Source organism: Chenopodium quinoa, unplaced genomic scaffold (assembly GCF_001683475.1).
Source record: "Chenopodium quinoa cultivar QQ74 unplaced genomic scaffold, ASM168347v1, whole genome shotgun sequence".
Taxonomy (NCBI): Eukaryota; Viridiplantae; Streptophyta; class Magnoliopsida; order Caryophyllales; family Amaranthaceae; genus Chenopodium; species Chenopodium quinoa.
The window spans coordinates 491,344-512,024 of NW_018743574.1; the positions used below are offsets into that span (position 1 = coordinate 491,344).

The window sequence follows — 20,681 nt, forward strand, 5'->3', positions numbered from 1 at the left end:
GAGTACAATTACAAAATATAATGGATTTTGTGGTAGTGATTCAGCATGTTGTGTTAACACGACTGTTTTTTACAAGTTAATTTGAGCTTTTTAGATCCTTTTCCATCCCTTGGAAACGGAGAAACAACCGATGGTTTCTCACTCGTTCACTGAAGCAAAATACCACTCAATAGCTATTGTTACTTGTGAATGTTAATTGCTGAAATTTGTTTTGTCTTGTCTCGATGTAAGATGTGACTATTCTTACGAGGCTAAAATGTGATATTCAAGTGGAAAACTGGTTATGTCTTTTGTGGCTAATTTTATGTTTCACAAAAGTATGAAATATATCAAGGTTACTAGTTGCCATTTTGTTAGATTAAAATTAATCTAGGCAACTTTGCTATTTGCTACATCCTACATTCAAAGTGGTGATCAATTAGTGGACATTTTTACCAACATTCGTGATACTCCATAGTTTTCAATGCACCTTTCACAAGCTACGTATACGAGACCTTCATGGCTTCATATTGTAACTTGAGGGGGCTTTATGATATATGTTATGATCTTTGTTATTTCAGGATAAAAATAAATATCCACTTTGACCACTTATTCCTATTAAAGAGTATTAATGTTAAAAATGATTTTCTTATTTTATTTTTTTACAGTGGAAAAATAAATGGTACTCCCTCTGACACAGAATTAGGGATAACAAATGGCAATCCATGACCCGACCCGAATCCGACCCGAAGTTACTGAGAAAAATCCAAACCCGACCCGAACTGAATAATCTGAATTTGACCCAATTTCATATTCCGTAATAATATTAATTTTCATACTATATTTTTGATAGTTTCTCATAATCGACCTGAAATCTGACTCGAATTCGACCCGCTGACCTAAATTGCCATCGCTACCCAGAATACATGACACAATTAACCTTGCACACATGTCAATACACTAGTTTGACTTTATGTTTATATAATTAAATATTAATAAAAATTATTTTAAAAAATATATTATAAAACTTTATATAAATATCTATTTAATACTCGTAGTATATTTTATACTGTAGTAAATAAAATATGTTTTGATTAATTAGAAAAAAAATCATGACCAAAGTTAGTACATGAATACATAAAAAGTAACGTTTTATGTAATATTTCGCATGAGACGGAGGAAGTACACACAAGTAGTACACAATTGCTATTCCAAAAAAAAAAAAAAAAGAAAAAAAAAAGTAGTACACAATTGTATTATTCGATTGATTTCTAATTTGGCTTAGTTTCCTACCTATAGTAAGTCTTTTAACCTAGCATATATTGAGCAGCCGTCGTCCCGCTACAAGCTGCTTTGCAATACACACAGAAAGCATCCAACATCGTCTTCTCTTCATTCAATCTACCATACCCCGCAGCTTCTCTGGTAAGATGTTGTTTTTTCTTCTAATCACCGAATATCGATTTCACTATCTACTGTTATTCGTTAATTTTTATTCAAATTAGGGTTCGTTCAAGGTGGATTGATTATTGCACTGTTGGTTATAATTCAATTCTTGTAAAGTTAGAATTTTTCTGTTCATATTCTTTTACTAGAATTATTATTGAATCAAATTTGGTTTTTAATGTGTTTCAGAACCCTTTAATTTGATGTTAGGATGAATTATAAAGATGATGTTTTTCTCACTCGATCTGAGATTTTGAATGCTTTGATAAGAATTTTTGGGTTATAATTTTGTTAAATTTCTTCTGAGCTTAGTTTTTAATACATGAATTTTCTCCCAATTTGTAGATTGAGATAATCAGAAGCTGTTGAAATTGTGAAAAGGAAGAAAAATGGGTTCGCGTTTTTGGACTCAGGTTTGTATTCCGTCAATGTGCTGATATTTTCATTTGATTTGCAATCCATTATGTAAAGAACATCAATAAAAAATGTATCTTTTTGTCAATTTGTAGGGTAATAGTGACACCGAGGAGGAGGAGAGTGATTATGATGATGTTGATGAGATTGTTGCTGATGAACCCGAAACTCGAGTTGGGGGTGGTGAAAACAAGTATTTAAAGACCAATGATAGTGACAGTGATGATTCTGATGACCAAAAGCGAGTTGTCGTTTCGGCCAAGGATAAGCGGTTCCAGGAGATGTCTGCTACCGTTGAGCAGATGAAGAATGCTATGAAGATCAATGACTGGGTGAGCCTACAGGAGAGCTATGATAAGATTAATAAACAGCTCGAAAAAGTTATGCGTGTGGCGGAGGCTGGTAAGGTTCCCAATGTCTATATAAAGGCTCTTGTGTTGTTGGAGGATTTTCTGCTTGAGACCTTGTCGAATAAGGAGGCTAAGAAGAAGATGAGCAGCAGCAATGCGAAGGCATTGAATAAAATGAAGCAGAATCTAAAGAAGAACAATAAGCAATATGAAGATCTGATCAACAAGTTTAGGGAGAATCCTGAGTCTGAAGATGATGGGGAGAAAGAGGAATCTGAAGAGGAAACTGAATCAGAAGCTGAAGAATCTGAGTCAGAAGCTGAAGAGTCCGACAAAGAGGATGAAGCAAGGGAGGATGATGCTGAAGATGAGGATGACGAGTGGCAAAAGACAGGGAAGAATAATAAGCTTATCGATATGAAGTTACTGAAAAACCCTAGTGAGATCACTTGGGATACAGTGAACAAAAAAGTCAAGGAAATTGTTGCTGGACGTGGTAGGAAGGGAACTGGGAAAATTGAGCTTGTTGAGCGGCTTACCTTTTTGACCAGGATTGCGAAGACACCAGCTCAGAAGCTGGAGATCCTTTTCAGTGTTGTTTCTGCTCAATTTGATATCAATCCTAGTCTCAGTGGACACATGCCGATTAATGTGTGGAAGAAATGTGTGCAGAATATGTTTGTTATACTTGATATTCTCACTCAGTATCCAAACATTTTGGTGGATGATTCTGTGGAGCCTGATGAGAATGAAACCCAAAAGGGTCCAGAACATAATGGTACCATCCGAGTATGGGGAAACTTGGTAGCCTTCCTTGAGAGGATAGATATTGAGTTTTTCAAGAGCTTGCAATGTATAGATCCTTATACTCGTGAATTTGTTGAAAGACTCAGAGATGAGCCTTTGTTTTTGGTCCTGGCACAAAATGTCCAAGAATACTTGGAGAAAAGTGGAAATCTGAAGGCAGCTGCGAAAGTAGCCCTGAGACGTGTTGAATTTGTGTACTATAAGCCTCAAGAAGTTTATGAGGCAATGAGGAAATTGGCTGAACAAACAGAAGAGGAGAATGATGAAGCTGCAGGTGAGGAACCCAAGGGGGCTGGTGTAGGTAAGAATCCCTCTTTGTTTGTGACAACACCTGAGCTTGTGCCTCGGAAATCTACTTTTCCAGAGCGCAGCAGGGTCTTGATGGATAGCTTAGTTTCTCTCATTTATCAATTTGGAGATGAGAGAACAAAGGCTCGTGCTATGCTATGTGACATTTACCACCATGCCCTTATGGATGAATTTTCAATTGCTCGTGACTTATTGTTGATGAGTCATTTACAAGACACAATACAACATATGGATATTTCAACCCAGATATTGTTCAATAGAGCTATGGCTCAGCTTGGATTATGTGCTTTCAGAATTGGTCTGATTTCAGAAGGGCACAGTTGCCTTTCTGAATTATATTCAGCTGGAAGAGTGAGAGAGCTGCTTGCACAAGGTTTCTCTCAAAGTCGTTACCATGAGAAGACTCCTGAACAGGTATGTGTGTTTAGTTGTGCGACTGTTATCCAGTCATTTTTCTCATCTTTTGATTGCACATTTTACTAAAAATTTCGAGGGTATGGTAATTGGATCTGATATTTGCAGCAGCTTCCTTTCTGTTGTAGGAAAAATTTCTGATTCAGTTCGATGCCTAAATTTATCTCTTGTCTAATTTGGTAAATTCAATATTGCTGAGTTGAAAGCAGATATTTTCGTGAACATCCCTAGTGCCCTGTGATAACTGTTAAGTTGCAAAGAAATGCTGGTTGTTGTCCCATGTGATTGAAGAAGGGATTGTTGACTACCCTATTTATATATTTTTTTTTCTGTTAAATCCAATTGATCTAGGCTCATTGGACTCTTCTATATATATATTTGTAAGTTGTTTTGCTGTTGTAACCCACCTTTTTTCAAAGTTTGTCTTTTGGCTAATACTGGGACTTGAACTATATTTGCGTCCAATCACAATTTTTGTATAAACTGCTTTGCATAAAAGTAGAATGTACGAAATTCGTGGATATCATACTGCAAATGTCGTGTGCAGAACTGTCAATTTGGATATGTAAAAACTGGAATTACTTTGCAGTGGGTTGTGACCAAGTGTTGTGGTGTGGATGTGCTTTTGAAAGACTTATCTTTGCTTTTAAAAACAAAGGAGACATCCCATAAAAGTGCTGTCTTGTGGAAACAAATTTTGGATGAAATAAAGAAAGAAACTGTTAATCCTCTTCTTGTCTCCAAGAATGCAATATGATATCATAAAAGTGCTGTCTTGTGGAAACAAATTTTGGATGAAATAGAGAAAGAAATTGTTAATCATCTTCCTGTCTTCAAAAATGCAATATGATACCATAATGCAACAACATTTAGTTAATTTAAATTCTTGTCTTTACTCGTTTATGAATCTCACTCTGGTAATTTTTACTTTTATCAGGAGATGAAAGAAAGAAGACAACAGATGCCATACCACATGCACATCAATTTGGAACTCTTGGAGGCAGTTCATCTGACTTGTGCCATGCTGTTGGAGGTCCCTTATATGGCTGCCAACACCTTCGAATCACAGCGTCGAGTCATAAGCAAGACATTCAGGAGATTGCTTGAAGCTAGTGAGAGGCAAACACTTAGAGGCCCCCCTGAAAATGTCAGGGATCATGCTATGGCTGCTACTAGAGGACTCACTCAAGGAGACTTTCAAAAGGCCTTTGATGTTATTACATCTCTGGATGTGTGGAAGCTACTGAAAAACAAAGAGGGTGTCTTTGAAATGCTGAAATCCAAGATCAAAGAAGCTGCCCTTAGGACATACCTTTTTACTTATGCTGTTTCTTACAGTTCTCTGAGCCTTGAACAGCTGTCTAAGATGTTTGAGCTCTCTGAGCCACAGATACACAGCATCGTGAGTAAGATGATGGTTAATGAGGAGCTGCGTGCTTCATGGGACCAGCCTACTCGATGCATCATCTTCCATGAGGTTGAGCACACTAGATTGCAGGCTCTTGCTTTCCAATTGACCGAGAAGCTGTCTTTCTATGCAGAAAATAATGAGCGCGCTATGGAGGCCAAGTTGGGTGGTGGTTCATTGGATGGTTTGCCTCCTAGGAGGAGAGATGGACCAGATTATGCTGCGGTTGCCTCTTCTGGTGGTGGTAGGTGGCATGACAACTCTTATTCTCAAGGAAGGTCAGGTGGGCGTTCAGGATATGGCGGAAAGGCAATGAATCCTGGACAGTTTTCTGCTGGAGGATATTCAAGAGACCAAGGTGGTCATGCTAGAGGGGCAGGCTCTTATGGGCGTGCATCGCGAGGACAACACACTGATTCTTCGGCCCGTATGGTCAGCCTTAATCGTGGGGCTCGTTGATTCGTGAACCGTGATACTTAAGCCATCTGAGTAATTTTGTCCCAAGGTTTCTAAATCAGTAATATTTTCATTTCCGGGAAGAAGTTTTGGTTTCAATTAATTAAACCAAATTAGACTAATTGGTTGTAACTTTTGTACGCTTTTTTGTAGTTTGAGTTATGAAACGCAGTAACTTCCTATTTTGTTCCTTCAAACTATTTCGTCAATTTTCTTTAATGTTAGATTGGACTGAAGAGGCCAATGAATTATGTGAGTGTCACCTTTTCTTTGCACTTGTTAGCCCTTGCTCCTTAAACTATAAATAGACAAATATAACATTCACTTTGCATTTAGGCCTTGGATGCACTTGAGACAGTTGATGATGTTCATAAGGGGCTATTATTCTCCCTTAAGAGGACTATTGTTTGAGAGGACACCTACTGATTCGAGTGCTCTTAAATCTTAAGTGAAATCAATTACCACGTCTTTGATTCAAATTATTGTAACAGATGCAAGAAAGATAAACGAATGCAGAGAACCGTGCTCTTAAATCTTAAGTGAAATCAATTACCACGTCTTTGATTCAAATTATTGTAATAGACGGAAGAAAGATAAACAAATGCAGAGAACACAAAATTTCATGGTTCACTTTGAAATGTGTCTAGAGAAGATGTTGTAGTAAACTATTCAAGTAAGGTCTTGTTTTGTTTAACTTATTTTTATTTATTTAAGAAAAAATAACTTCAGATCAAATTATCATTTTATGTACTGACTTTTATCGCTAAGTATCTTTAATTTTGTAATGGATAAATAAATAAAATTACTTATTATTAAAATACACATTATTACGAATCTAACAAACTCCATTTGATACATTTTTTCTTTATAGATTATCGTACATTTAAGTCAAAGTTTGGACAAATCAAACAATTAAATTAGTGCAAAAATAAGGTGAATCAAACAAGCCTAAAGGGTTAGCCCTAAGAATGACAATAGTCAAATTTGGGCCGAGTCTGACGAGATTAAGATCTAGACTCAGATTTTTTAGAGGTGGATTCAAATCCAACTTAGAACTTTTGGGTCTAAAATTCTAAATATATCAGACCCAAATCCACTAGGTCTAGCGGGTCTCGAATTTAAAATGGGACTAATTGTGATTTTTTTTTGCAATCAATTATAATTTATATACTACCTCCATCAATGGTTGTCTGCAGCTTTGAAATTTTATATGTCTCACAAATAATACCCCAAAATTGCACTCAACCATTAATAGAGTTAGTATTATAACTATCCTATTACTTGAATTTGAAAAAAATTCATTAAAAAATCTTGATAGGTACATATGAAAAATGATACTCTAAAAACAAGATTATTGTTTGAAAAACTTGATAGTTTTTGTTTATGTTTTTTTTTTCCCCCTTTTTTTAATAGGATTATTTAAGTTGTTAGCTTATGACTTATTTTAATAGATCTGAACCCGACCAAATGCCAAATATGACTTAAACGTTAGCCAAACCGAATAACTCATTACTCAAATATAACATCATCCTAGTAAGGCGCTTAGGGTCTTCAAAAGCTTGCAGTGTACGATTCAAATAACATCAGAGGAGCGCTACACCAAAATTCATCAATTTTCAATTACAACGGCTACTTCTTCACTCTTATCAATTCTGTTTAAAATCTTCGCTTTTTCTCCCTCTTCTTTACCCTTCAAATCCACTCAACAATTAGTATTTCTCTCACTTTCTTAACCAATTTTCTGTAAAAAAAAATGAGTTCAAACCCTAAAGTAAGAATTGTTGCTCGAATTAGGGCTCAATCAAACAAATATGGTGATAATATTGATGGGATTTCAATTTCTAAGCCTTGGATTTCGGTTTTGAGACCCGACACGAATTCACACCCAATTAGAGTGAAAATCTCTTTTGGGTCAGATAAAATTTCTAGGTAAATTTCTCAATTTTTTGTGAGTTCAATTCTTGATTATTCTCTAATTTGGGTTGTTTTGGCTGGTGATTTCTTGAGTGTTGTAATTATTTGTGCTTGGTATAATTTTTTTAGTTTGCTACTCAATTTGTATTTTTGTTGCTCGAATTTTCTGATTCATTTAATTCTGTGTAGTAATACAGAAATACGGAGTACTATTTTATGTCTTTATGATGTCCGGAAAATAAATGTAATCTAACTTATATAGTAATGCTTTTTTAGGATAATGGCAATTCCAATTATTGTCTATCATATTGGAGGATTGGAAAATTATGATGTAGTGTAGAATTTATTTGATAATTTTGTTTGTGAATTTAGTTTCAATGGGTGGCTAAGTGATTTGTTTCGTTGAAGGCTGTTATTGGGTTCAATCTTTTTCCTGAATTCAGTTTACCCAATTTCTGTGTAAATATGAGAATATACATGCATAATTATCGTAGTTGCTTAGGATTTGGTTAATGTAGTTTAGTTATTGATTAACTTTTGGGAATTGGACAGTGGTAAGCAGAGTTGTGAAATAGATGACTGTTATGAGCAAGATGTGGGCAATGAGGAGATTTTTATCAAGGAGATTAAACCCTTAATCTCTGGATTGTTTGGAGGTCAGAATAGCACGGTTTTCGCTTATGGACCACGGGAAAGTGGCAAGACTTACACCATTCAGGTTTGGGTTATTAGTGCTGTCACTTAGTTTGGAACTCCTCAGAAGCGGAATTCTGATGTGCTTGATTTTTGTATGCTTGTTATGTGTGTAGGGATATGAGGAAGAACTGGGATTGGCAGTGCTTGCAGTGGATGCTATTTTGCCTCTAGCAGAAGAACAAGGAAAAATTGTCACCATTTCTGTATTTGAGGTGTACCAGGACCGAGTTTCGGATATGTTAGACACCAAAAGACCAGAGGTTGCAATATTTGAGGATGGCCATGGCAAGATTAGACTCAAGGGACTATCTAAGGTAAAGTTTGAGAAGGTTACACTAATGGTGTTGAATGTAAAATTTCCACTTCTTTTACACTCTTGGTTACAATTTTGTATGTTTTCTTTATCCTTTTCAGGTCAAGGTGAATTCTACTTCAGAATTTCAAAGATTGTATTTGCAGGCTGCAAATGCTCGTAAAGAATTGCAGAAGATGACAGAGCCTCCTCATCGATACCACACAGGCTGCATTGTCCATGTTGTGTCACCTCAAACTGACAAATCATGTGCTCAACTGGTGGGCAAGATCAATTTTGTCGATTTGGCAAGTATGTCCTTCTACTCAATGTTTTGTCCATTTTCATAACATTCAATGTATGTTTTGTTTTCTAAAAATTAATTTTAACTGAACAGGCTATGAAGATTCTAGAAGAAAGAGTATTGATGGCTTCAACTTGACCGAAGCCACTAGGATAAACAAATCCCTCTACACTGTGCACAATGTTCTATATGCCCTGAATGCAAAAGATGCCCGTGTACCTTACAGGGAAAGTAAGTTGACTCGGATGCTGCAGGACTCCCTTGGGGGTACAAGTAAGATTTTGATGATTTCCTGTATGGTAAGTTTCTTTATGTCCATGGCTTGGCAGGCTTGCACTTTCTCTGAAGTGGCTAAACTGAACCTTAACATAGTGGTGAACTGATGAATGGTGATAATGTTTTCTGCAGAATCCCTCTCTTTGCCAGGAAACTGTTCAAACAATCAGCTTGGCCTCTCGATCATGCATGGCAGGCTTTTTGGCTTGTTTAGATCCTGGAAAGAGCAGTAGAATTGTTAACAAGACAAGCGGGATGTCGTCTCCACAAGTAATGAAATCAGCTTCCAAATTTAATACGAGATCAAATATGGTGTCTCCTAGGGTTGTGAAACCCATGAGCGCTTCAGTTTCTGGGGAAAAAACAGCTGGGTCAAAATTGCACATGTCTATGAAGAAGGACAAAGATGTATCATTCGAAGTGAAAGGAAGGTCTGTGATTAAGATTAGTACATTATGTATACTATCTGATACTGATGATTGGCTTGAATGCTAATATGTGGAAGTACTGTTTTGGATGTTCAGGAAACTGTTTGATGATACTATTCAATTGAAGAAGTCAAAACTGGTATGGCTTTTTTTCCATTTGGTCTGCAGTCATTTTCATTTCTGATTTTTTCAGAAGAACATTTTCAGATTACAGTATATCTCGAAGTATTAGCTAAAAAGTTCATTTTATTCCTCAATAAGGAGTATTTAATTATAAATATTATTCACAAAGTACTATGCAAAATGTTTATTGAAAATAAAATTAACATATTAGTAAACAAACCTCTCACAATGCTGTGTGGAGTATTCCTATAGATGTTGTTAAGTGAGTGACTAGAAGCATTGAGCACTTATTTCTCAATGTTTCGTTGTATCTCTTGAAATATTAATGTAATTTCCCAATGCAGGGAAACAAATGCCCTGAAAGTGCTTCTTCCATGGAATCTTCATCACAAAGAGAGGTAGATATCCATGCCATTAGACATTATGCGAAAAAAATATTTGTCTATTAAAATTGTGCAATTAATCGGATTCTTCTATGCAGACGAGTCTCTCCTTAGCAAGTGAGGCAGTATCCAATTCTTCTACTCAGCAAGAGGTAGGTCTATGACAATCTAAATCATATTATCAGCTCTCCATGACAACGAATAGAATTTGATTAATATTTGATTACTTTACTTTTCAGGAGCAATTTGCATCAAGTGCTATAGATTTGGATTCTTCCCAGCTTCCTTTTGAAGAGGTGATTCATTTTGTCCTTCTAACCAATCTTTTTCTATTAGACTTTTTTTGAGCATCTTAATAAGAGCCATGATATTAAATGATGTTAGTAAGATATTCCAATTGAAATCACTAAAAGGCTAAACTTTGTTGAAAGATGAGTCTTTGAGCAACTACCATAGACCCAAAGCTAACTTCTTAAGAAAGAACAGTGAACCTCTTTCTATCTAAATTGAGTACTTTGCCTTTTAGGGGAAAGGTACATTGACAGCATCTTCTGACATGGATCCTTCTTGGCTTCCTTCTGAAAAGGTAGTGCATTATTTCTTTTAAACTCCAACCCAATTACACGATATCATTTGTAAGTTTCCAAGAAAGAAAGCCATATACTGCAAGAATTGTGTCAGCAATTTCAACTTCTAGATTTGAGATCTTTTACCATTTTCAATGATGTAATGATTTTTAGCATAATTGCTGTAATTTGTAGAAGCATTTGAATGAGCTTAGTCTTTTAGGAAGCAATACATTCTGTTTGCCACTTTTACATAAAGATGTTTATTGTAACAACTTTTAATTTTTCTTTGTACTTTAGGATGCATTGCAAATTGTGAACTACATTGCCCCTACAACTCCTTTCACAGATCAAACACCAACAGGTTATTTTCTTGAAGGTGTATCTCATGGAAATTTACAGCACCTTGAAATTATTATTATTTTTATAATTATTTACTTTTTGTTCATTTGTGAATGTAGAAAAGGAAAACAAGAGTTCTAATCTTAATGACCGACCATCACCACCACTAAGTGCAAGAATACAAGAACTCAGAAACAACTTGAACTCGCTTTGTTTTTCAACCGATGCAAACTTGAAGATGGCTTTGGAAAGCTTGGAGCCTGAGACTCCAAAATATCTACCTAAAGTGGAGGCCAGTGACAAGAATGTCATTCTTGAAAAGTCGGAATTCAAAACTCCAATTGCTGAGAAAAGTGCTAAAGAAAATTATGAGCTTGCTACTATGGAAAGCCCTTGGGAAAGTTTCCACATGCGCAGTTCTAGAGCGAAGGTTAGTTGTTTTGCTGCTTAACGTTGTCAATCTTGGTATTGTTGTTTAGAATTTCCTTTCTCGCCCTTATTTTCATCTTACTTGAACCTATATTACTTATTTAATTTTGTAGGATTCTCTAGTTCAAGAATATTTGAAGTTTTTCAACACTGCAAGCAAGTAAGTTCAACCTTTTGATCTTGGTGAATTATATTATGCAATCATTTTAGAATACAGATAGATCATATCTAGACTATGGAAATGTGTTCAATTTATAACCAAAGATATTCTTTGTTTTTGGGGGGGATGGGGGATAAAGTCAAGTAATTTATTTTCAGACATCTCCAGGACAAGAAGCATCTCTATTATTTTTCTTGGCTTTCTTGGTTTTATTTCCCCCATTTTCATCGATCAGAAAACTTGTTTTGATAAATCAACACATTGTTAGCTAAAGTGGAAGACATCTATCTGAATCTAGGGTAGATTGTAGTTTGCCCCCTCAATGTTGGGGAAATCTCTTCACTAGCCCACACTAACAGCCTTGACATCAGATCACCATGCCGAGCACATTGAATTCAGACCCTATTTAAGAACCAAAGCAATGTAGCCAATTATCTTATAAGAATTTTTATGGAGTAAATATCAAATGCCTATCATGTAAAATAAATTTCGAAAGGAGTGATGAGGGATACTGCTATCAGGTCAATCCTAGCAGTGTCTTTTTTACCCTTGCAACTTCAATTTGTTAAAGATTTTATCTTCTTATCCATCTTACTGATGATAAATTCTGTTCTTCTTGCCCCCTTTTTTTATTTTTCTAAAAAACAGGGAGGAGCTTAAAGGACTAAAGGTCAGTTTTATATTGTGTAGCAATAAAAACCATGTCAATCCTTCTGCTTTATGCTGAAGAATCTTAAATTTTTTTATTCTTTTGTTTACTTTCCAATTTAAACAGGGAATCGGAGAAAAAAGGGCTGCAAACATTATTGAAATGCGTGAGGAATCACCAGAACCCTTCAAGCAGGTAAGTAAAATTGTTAGGGATGATTTACCAGGATTCAGTAATTGGCCTTCTCTATTATGTGTTACAAATGGTTTGATTTTTGAAATTATGAAATTGCAGCTTGATGATTTAACAGAAATTGGCCTTTCAAAAAAGCAGGTAAAACATTCAGCATTTTAGGTTCCAAATACCCATTATTATTTTTCTCTTTCGTCATATTACTGAAATAAAATCAGTTAGAGTGTAATGTTTATGTTGTGTCTAACTTGAGCTACAATTCATTTTGTTTTTTCAGATCAAGATAATGATGAAGGATGCAGTTGGAGAGCTTTTATAGGAGCTAAGTTTAAATTTTTTAATGTATCAGCAACACCATGTTGCTAATTATCAGCAGAAATTAATGTATCAGTACTGTTCTAAAACTATGTTATCCAAGTGTTGGTAGTCAACCTTTGTATGATAAACATAAAAGTATGCAATATACATGTGTAAGCTACAAATTCTCAAGTACATTCAACATTTTACACAATTGTGCAAAATTTGTTTCTATTTACTTCAATTTTATTCAGCATAAATGTTCATCAGTTCAATAATGAGCATGTTTACTGAAAGGATCACTCGAACATTGAATATATTAACAACCAAAGGGAGAAGGAAGACAACAACATGCAAAGAGGAAGAAGCTCCTTATTTGTAATCTTAAATTCTTTGATGAAGGAAGGCTTGCATTTCCGGAAGCATATGTTTTATATCCAAATTTCCAACCCTAGAATTAGTAGTTGCAGGATAAAGAGCTTGCCATGGCCAACATATACGTCTCAACCTGCGTTTGTTATTCTTTTGTTTGCTTTCATCTTCTTCCACTTGTCTTGTCAGTTCTTCAATCCTCTCTCGAAATACTGCAGCCCTATTGTCAGCCAATTGAAGAGACTTCTCTGCAGCTGACTGTGCTGCCATTGCAGCAACAGCTACTTCTTCCTTTAACTTCAACTTCTTGTTTGACACTTGCAAAGCAGTTCTTGTCTTCTCTAACTCTTGTTTCAATATAGCAACCTATTATACAAACTGTTAGTTTTCTGCACTCTAATTTAATAAATTCAAACGCAAATAAATTTAAAATTTATAAGGTTTTACCACTTTGTTATGCTCCTGAGCAACATGTTTTCCAGCTTCCATTTCCAATTCACAGGCTTCTCTCCATCTCTGAATCTCCTCTTCCATTGCTTTCATTTCAACGAGGAGCTCCTCAACCTTAGAATCATAGAATAATTGAATGTCAAGAACCAAAATACGGAGTAATAAATCTGTGGTCCATAAATAATAAATTTACATTTTTACTCAGGAGTGTCTCTCTTTCTTCTAACTCTTTGATGTATATAATTTGTTCAGTGATCTTTTGAGCTTGTTTCTCTGTTAGACTTTGTAACCGCTCAGTTTCAAACCTGTTTTGAACACCAAAAAAAAAAAGGGAATTAGGATTAGAGCTGTCAATTTGGATAAACGGGTTGGGTCAACTCGGGCCGGGTCAATTCAGATTAATTTCATAACCTATGCGGGTCGGGTTTGGCTTGGGTCATGCTTGAGTCGGGTCACGTCGGGTCATACTTCTTATCGGGTTTAGGTCGGGTTAATAACAAGTCGGGTTACATTCGGGTTGGGTGAACAATAGGTCGGGGTTAATTTAGGTTTTCACGGGTTAAAACGGGTTAGGGTAACTCTCGGGTTCGAGTCAAGTCAACAATTTGCGGGTTAGAATCAACTCGGGTCATTCTTGGGTTTGAGTCGGGTTCGGTTCAATTCAATAATTTGCGGGTTATAATAGGGTCGGGTCATTTTCAAGTTGGGTCATTCTCGGGTTCAAGGTCGGGTTCGGTTCAAGTCAATAATTTGCGGGTTATAATCAGGTAAGGTCATTTCCAAGTCGGGTCATTCTCGGATTCAAGTCGGGTTATGTTCAAGTTAATAATTTGCATGTTATAATCAGGTTGGGTCATTTCCAAGTCAGGTTATATTCGGGTTCAACTAACTATAAATAAATAATTATCATTTTTATCAAGCTAATTATTTCCTTTGACTATAATAAATATGACAATATACTTGGGAACTATAGTCTATAATTAGGAAGATAATTATAACCTTTGATCGTACAATAAATATATACTATATTTAACTCTTAAATTTGAGGATGATGCTCCTTTCTTTTACTGGCCTGGACCGACTTGGTCTCCCTAGACAAAATGCTTTGATCATCAATAATAAGGTGGTCTAAATTGCATTTAAGGTGATTTGAAATTGGGTCAGGAATAAATTTGGTTGAATTTAGGTCGGGTCAATAACAAGTCGTGTTAATTTCGAGTCGGGTTAGTAACAAATCAGGTTGAATTTATGGGTCGGGTAAGTAATAGGTTTGGTTTCGTGTCGGCTCAATAACAAGTCGGGTTTAATTTGGGTCAGGTCTATAACAAGTCGGGTTGATTTCGGGTTAGGTTTGTAACATGTTGGGTTAAATTCGAGTCAGGTTAGGAACGGGTCGGGTTGAATTCAGGTCAGGTTAGTAACAAGTCAGGTTAAATTTGGGTTTTGACGGGTTAAAACGGGTTTGGGTCAATTTGGTTCAAGTAGGGTTAAATGATAATTATATATTGTTCTAAATGTTCGTGCAGTGTAAGGTTTGAGTTAAGGAAACCGGTGCAAGTTGTAAACTGGTAAATTTGCCGTTTAAAGGAAAATTGGATGGTTCCACCCACCCAATTGGACTCCTGGAAGGTATTAGGGACCATGATAAACATTTCGACAATTTTTATTCCGGGCGAAAAAAGTAAATATTTTCCAAAATTGAAGGCATATCCACGCTTTTTGAGAAATTTTGGAGGTTTCGAGGCCCGGTGTCACAAAGTCTTGAGATTTTAGGGAATACATATGGGGGTCATATAATGCTGTTTGGAACCATATATGAACATTATATGTTGTCATAGATGTTCGTGCTAGGCTTGAGTTACTGACATCGGTGCAAGTTGTGAACCGGTAAATTGGTCGTTTAAAGGCAAATTATTGGATGGTTCCACCCACCCAATTGGGCTCCCGGAGGGTATTAGAGACCATGGTAAACATTTCAGAAATTTTTATATCCGATCGGAAAAATTCAAAAAATTCTAAAATTGAAGACTAATATCCACGCTTTTTGAGAAATTTTGTAGGTTTCAGGGCCCGGTGTCGAAAAGACTTGAGATTTTAAGTGACACATTTCGGGGTCATATAATTCCGTTTGGAACCATATATGATCATTATACGTTGTCATAAATGTTTGTGGTAGACTTTATTTAATGAAATCGATGCAAACATTAACCGGTAAATTGGCCGTTTAAAGACAAATTGGATGGTTTCACCCACCCAATTAGACACCCGGAGGGTATTAGGGATCATAGAAAACATTTAGGCAATTTTTATTTCCGGGCGAAAAAAAGTAAAAAAATTCTAAAATTGAAGGCTAAGATCCTTGAAATTTCGGAGGTTTTGAGGCCCGGTGTAGAAACGCCTTGAAATTTTAGGGGATACTTCTCGAGGTCATATAATTCCGTTTGAAACCATATATGATCATTATATGTTGTCATAAATGTTTGTGGCAGGCTTAATTTAATGAAATCGGTGTAAATATGTAAATTGGCCATTTAAAGGCAAATTGGATGGTTAAACCCATCTAATTGGATTCCCGAAAGATATTAGAGACCAAGGTAAACATTTAGGCATTTTTATTTATGGCGAAAAAAATTCAAAAAATTCCAAAATTAAAGGCTAATATCCACGCTTTTTTGAGAATTTTAGAGGTTTTTAGGGTCCGATGTCTAAAAGCCTTGAAATTTTAGGAGATAAATCTCGGGGTCATATAATGCCATTTGGAACCATATATAATCATTATATGTTGTCATAAATGTTCGTGGTAGGCTTGAGTTAATGAAATCGGTGAAAATTGTAAACCGATAAATTGGTCGTTTAAAAGCAAATTGGATTGTTCCTTCCAGCCAATTGGATTAGAGGGTATTGGATCATGGTAAACATTTTGGCAATTTTTAATTTCCGAGCGAAAAAAAAGTTAAAAATTTCCAAAATTAAAGGCTAATTATCTAAGTTTTTTTTTAGACATTTTGAAGTTTCGGGGCTTGGTGTCGAAAAGCAATGAGATTTTCAAGGATACATCTCAGGCTCATATAATGCCGGTTAGAACCATATATGATCATTATATGTTGTCACAAATGTTCGTGCTAGGCTTGAATTAATGAAATCGGTGTAAACCAGTAAATTGGCCGTTTAAAGGCAAATTTGATGGTATTAGGGACCATGGTAAACATATCGACAATTTTTATTTTCGGGCGATAAAAAGTCAAAAAATTCTAGCTAGTACTGGTGTCGAAAAGCCTTGAAATTAAAGGTTAAGATCCACGCTTTTTGAGAAAATTTTGTGATTTCTAGCTAGTACTGGTGTCGAAAAGCCTTGAAAATTTAAGGCATACATATCTGGGTCATACAATGCCGCTTTGAACCATTAATGATCATTATATATTGTTATAAATGTTCGTGGTAGGCTTGAATTAATGAAATCGGTGCAAGTTGTAAACCGGTAAATTGGTCGTTTAAAGGCAAATTGGATGGTTCCACCCACCCAATTGGACTGCTGGAGGATATTAGAGACCATGGTAAACATTTCGGAAATTTTTATTTCCGGGTGAAAAAAAAAATTCAAAAAATTCCAAAATTGAAGGCTAATATCCACGCTTTTTTAGAAATTTTGGAACTTTCGGGGCCCAGTGTCGAAAAAGCTTGAGATTTTAGGGGATACATCTCGGGGTCATATAATGTCGTTGGAATCATATATGATCATTATATGTTGTCATAAATGTTCGTGGCAGACTTGAATTAATGAAATTGGTGCAAGTTTTTAAATCGGTAAATTGACCGTTCAAAGGCAAATTGGATGATTTCACCCACCTAATTGGACTCTCAGAGGGTATAAGGGACCATGGTAAACATTTCGGCAATTTTTATTTTCGGGCGAAAAAAAGTCAAAAAATTCCAAAATTAAAGGCTAATATCCACACTTTTTGAGAAATTTTGGAGGTTTCGGGCCCGATGTCGAAAAGTCTTGAAATTCTAGGGGATGTATCTCGGGGTCATATAATGATGTTTGGAACCATATATGATCATTATTTGTTGTCATAAATGTTCGTGGTAGGCTTGAGTTAATGTAATCGTTGCAAGTTGTAAACCGGTAAATTGGCCGTTTAAAGGCAAATTGGATGGTTCCACCCACCCAATTGGATACCCTGAGGGTGTTAGAGACTATGGCAAATATTTCGGCAATTTTTATTTACGGGCGAAAAAAAGTAAAAAAAAAATTCAAAAATTGAAGGCTATTATCCACGTTTTTTGAGAATTTTTGGAGTTTTCGGGGCCTGGTGTCGAAAAGTCTTGAAATTCTAGGGAATACATCTCGGGGTCATATAATGTCGTTTAAAACTATATATGATCATTATTTGTGGTCATAAATATTCATGGTAGGCTTGAATTAATGAAATCGGTGCAAATTGTAAACCGGTAAATTGGTCGTTTAAAGGCAAATTGGATGGTTTCACCCACCCAATTGGACTGCTGGAGGATATTAGAGACCATGGTAAACATTTCGGAAATTTTTATTTTCGGGCGAAAAAAATCAAAAAATTCCAAAATTGAAGGCTAATATCCACGCTTTTTGAGAAATTTTGGAACTTTCGGGGCCCAGTGTCGAAAAAGCTTGAGATTTTAGGGGAACATCTCGGGGTCATATAATGTCGTTGGAATCATATATGATCATTATATGTTGTCATAAATATTCATGGTAGGCTTGAATTGATGAAATCGGTGCAAGTTGTAAACCGGTAAATTGGTCGTTTATAGAGAAATTGGATGGTTCCACCCACCCAATTGGACTCTCTAAGGGTATTAGGGACCATGGTAAACATTTCGGAAATTTTTATATCTGGTAAAAAAAAAAGTCAAAAAATTCTAAAATTGAAGTCTAATATTCACGCTCTTTGAGAAATTTCGATTGTGTCGGGGGCCCAGTGTCGAAAAACATTGAGATTTTAGGGGATACATCTCGGAGTCATATAATGCCGTTTGGAACTATATATGATCATTATATGTTGTCATAATGAACGTGGTAGGCTTGAGTTAATTAAATTGATGCAAGTTGTAAAGTGGTAATTGGTCATTTAAAGGTAAATTGGATGGTTCCTCCCAGCCAATTGGACTCCTTGATGCTATTTGGGATCATGATAAACATTTCGGCAATTTTTATTTTCGGGTGAAAAAAGTAAAAAAATTCCAAAATTAAAGGCTAATATCCATGCTTTTTGAGAAATTTTGGAGGTTTCGGTTTAGAATAGTTCTACAAAATTTACAACAAAAATGTAAAGAAGTTCTAGGGCAAAGGTAACTGAATCATAAAAACTCAAGAAATTCATGACAGTAATACCTGGAATCTTCCAAATCTCTCCTTAATTGAGTAATCTTGAGTCGAAGGCCCTTCATGAGTTTCTCCACAGTTGAGGCCTAGCCAAGGGATTACAGACATATTATATGAAGTACTTGCTTCAGAGTACTAAGATATTGAATAAATACTGTCAATCAAAACAACTAAAAGCAAACAGAATCCTATGTAATGGAGAATTGTATGTACCAAACTCACAACTTCCTCTTGGCATTCACTGCTAACACCAGACATTATACAATCTGAAGTTTGATCAGCATTTTTGTTTTGATCCTCATGTTGCTCGTTCGAAGCGCCTCCTATTATAAATCCAAACCCAACTCTTTGCAGCCCCCTCTCAGCAAACTGCAACAAGGGAACTCTCCTTTGTTCATTGTTACCCTTCAACTTGCTAAGACTCTTCTCTACTGCTTCCTTCTCAACCAATGCAATACGAAGCAAGGCATTAACGTCTCGATTCTCTTCAGTTAGACTCATCACACTCCGTTCCAATTCCTTCTTCTCTTTATTCACCTTCTCTAGATGAACATTCATTTTTTCTTCAACCCCTTTTGCCATCCTTGATACAAAATCCAATTTCGCGTTCATCAACCCTTCCAATTTCTCTTCAACATTCAACACTTGCTCTTCAATACTATGGCATTCATCATGATCAACCCACATTATTTCCACTTCTTTATCATCTAGACACTCATGAATTCTCATAAAACACTCTTTAATAAAGTCGAGAACTTTTATATTTCTCAACAAATTCTCCTCAAACTCTTTAGTCCTCTTCTTATAAGCTTCAACTTCATTCAACAAATCCTTAATCCCTCCATAATCTCCCATTCTATCCTCAACCCTTTTCGCCAACCTTGAAACAAAATCCAACTCCTCCAACAAACCCTCCATTGATCTCTTACAATCTATCATCAATACATTTTCCTCAAATCCTTTCCCATTAAAACAATCATTTACCTTGATCAAACAATCTTTGATCAAGCCTAAAACCTTGAATCCCCTCGACAAATTCACCTCAAACTCCTCATTCTTCCCCTTTAAAACCTCAAAATCCTTCAATAACCCCACTTTTTCCCTCAAACCAAAATCATGTTTACTCACTAACTCCTCCCTTTCTCTCATACCCTCATAAATTTCCACCTCTAAACATTCTTTCTCCCTAAACCCATCTTGAATCCTCCTTAACAACTCCTCTTCCCTCTCCCTAACCTTCGCCTCGACCCCGAAAAACTCTGTCTTTAGGCAATCCCTCTCGATTGTGAGCTCCTCAATAATTACAGCAAACTCAATATTCCTCCTCTGAGCATCTTCGTCTTCGAGAAGGGTGCTTTGGTCCTTAATTTGGGCTACTGGAGTATCCATGATTTTAATTTGGGGAAAAAAGATGAGAAAGTTAGAGAGTATCATGGTATAGTGCATGCTGTGAGAAGATTAGTTAGAGACAATGCTAACTACCAGTCCAACTTCCAACTAAAACTAGAGGGAAGTCCTTATTTCTGCTCTCTGTTTTTTTTTTTTTTTTTTTTTTTTTTTTTAAATATCTAAATTATTGTATTATTTTGATGAATAATGGGAAGTAATAATTCATGCAACAATTTGATGTACATGTACACATTCGTCAATACTTAAATTTTGATTATTATCATGTGTATATATTTAAAAAATGGAAAATGTTATACATAGCCTTAAAGGCTACATATAAACATTAAATTTACACTACAAAGCATTGTATATAACACATTTACTTAGACAATTGGTAGTATGAAAATATAAGTCGTGTATAATTTAACAACATAATACACAATAATATTTTACGCACAATAACACATTTGTTAG

At 35.7% G+C, this 20,681-nt stretch overlaps 3 protein-coding genes across 4 annotated transcripts; 2 read left to right on the forward strand and 1 right to left on the reverse strand.

Moving 5' to 3' along the window:
* Positions 1-1,118: 1,118 nt before the first annotated feature.
* Positions 1,119-5,858, forward strand: LOC110681819 (eukaryotic translation initiation factor 3 subunit C-like). The gene is made up of 4 exons (XM_021857942.1): positions 1,119-1,404; positions 1,771-1,838; positions 1,935-3,719; positions 4,657-5,858. The coding sequence occupies exons 2-4, from the start codon at positions 1,815-1,817 to the stop codon at positions 5,584-5,586; spliced, it is 2,739 nt and encodes a 912-aa protein (XP_021713634.1). The 5' UTR covers positions 1,119-1,404; positions 1,771-1,814; the 3' UTR covers positions 5,587-5,858.
* Positions 5,859-7,091: 1,233 nt separating this feature from the next.
* LOC110681820 (kinesin-like protein KIN-10C) lies at positions 7,092-12,858 on the forward strand. 2 transcript variants are annotated; one of them, XM_021857943.1, is made up of 18 exons: positions 7,092-7,512; positions 8,050-8,215; positions 8,307-8,507; positions 8,608-8,797; positions 8,883-9,088; positions 9,198-9,496; positions 9,590-9,632; positions 9,961-10,014; positions 10,098-10,151; positions 10,239-10,295; positions 10,526-10,585; positions 10,866-10,929; positions 11,027-11,337; positions 11,450-11,496; positions 12,145-12,166; positions 12,272-12,340; positions 12,440-12,478; positions 12,615-12,858. In XM_021857943.1, exons 1-18 carry the CDS (start codon positions 7,337-7,339, stop codon positions 12,654-12,656), a joined length of 2,100 nt encoding a protein of 699 aa, XP_021713635.1. In that variant the 5' UTR covers positions 7,092-7,336; the 3' UTR covers positions 12,657-12,858. The 2 variants fall into 2 exon arrangements, with proteins under 2 accessions (XP_021713635.1, XP_021713636.1); XM_021857944.1 differs by lacking the exon at positions 10,526-10,585.
* A 160-nt stretch (positions 12,859-13,018) lies between these two features.
* On the reverse strand, positions 13,019-20,528 carry LOC110681728 (uncharacterized protein At3g49055-like). Its single transcript, XM_021857858.1, has 5 exons — positions 19,032-20,528; positions 18,828-18,904; positions 13,650-13,761; positions 13,454-13,570; positions 13,019-13,372 (listed from the first exon to the last, which is right to left on the reverse strand). The coding sequence occupies exons 1-5, from the start codon at positions 20,262-20,264 to the stop codon at positions 13,019-13,021; spliced, it is 1,893 nt and encodes a 630-aa protein (XP_021713550.1). The 5' UTR covers positions 20,265-20,528.
* Positions 20,529-20,681: the final 153 nt, after the last annotated feature.

Bases quoted from the DNA above. Each gene is read 5' to 3' on its own strand.
- LOC110681819 (XM_021857942.1), top strand. From the start codon at position 1,815: ATGGGTTCGCGTTTTTGGACTCAG. The intron at 1,839-1,934 runs GTTTGTATTCCG...GTCAATTTGTAG, and splicing joins GTTCGCGTTTTTGGACTCAG to GGTAATAGTGACACCGAGGA. The intron at 3,720-4,656 runs GTATGTGTGTTT...TACTTTTATCAG, and splicing joins ATGAGAAGACTCCTGAACAG to GAGATGAAAGAAAGAAGACA.
- LOC110681820 (XM_021857943.1), top strand. From the start codon at position 7,337: ATGAGTTCAAACCCTAAAGTAAGAATTGTTGCTCGAATTAGGGCTCAA. The intron at 9,089-9,197 runs GTAAGTTTCTTT...TGTTTTCTGCAG, and splicing joins TTTTGATGATTTCCTGTATG to AATCCCTCTCTTTGCCAGGA. The intron at 11,497-12,144 runs GTAAGTTCAACC...TCTAAAAAACAG, and splicing joins TTTTTCAACACTGCAAGCAA to GGAGGAGCTTAAAGGACTAA.
- LOC110681728 (XM_021857858.1), bottom strand. From the start codon at position 20,264: ATGCACTATACCATGATACTCTCTAACTTTCTCATCTTTTTTCCCCAA. The intron at 13,762-18,827 runs GTATTACTGTCA...TGTTCAAAACAG, and splicing joins AGAGATTTGGAAGATTCCAG to GTTTGAAACTGAGCGGTTAC. The intron at 13,571-13,649 runs GTAAATTTATTA...TATGATTCTAAG, and splicing joins AGACACTCCTGAGTAAAAAT to GTTGAGGAGCTCCTCGTTGA.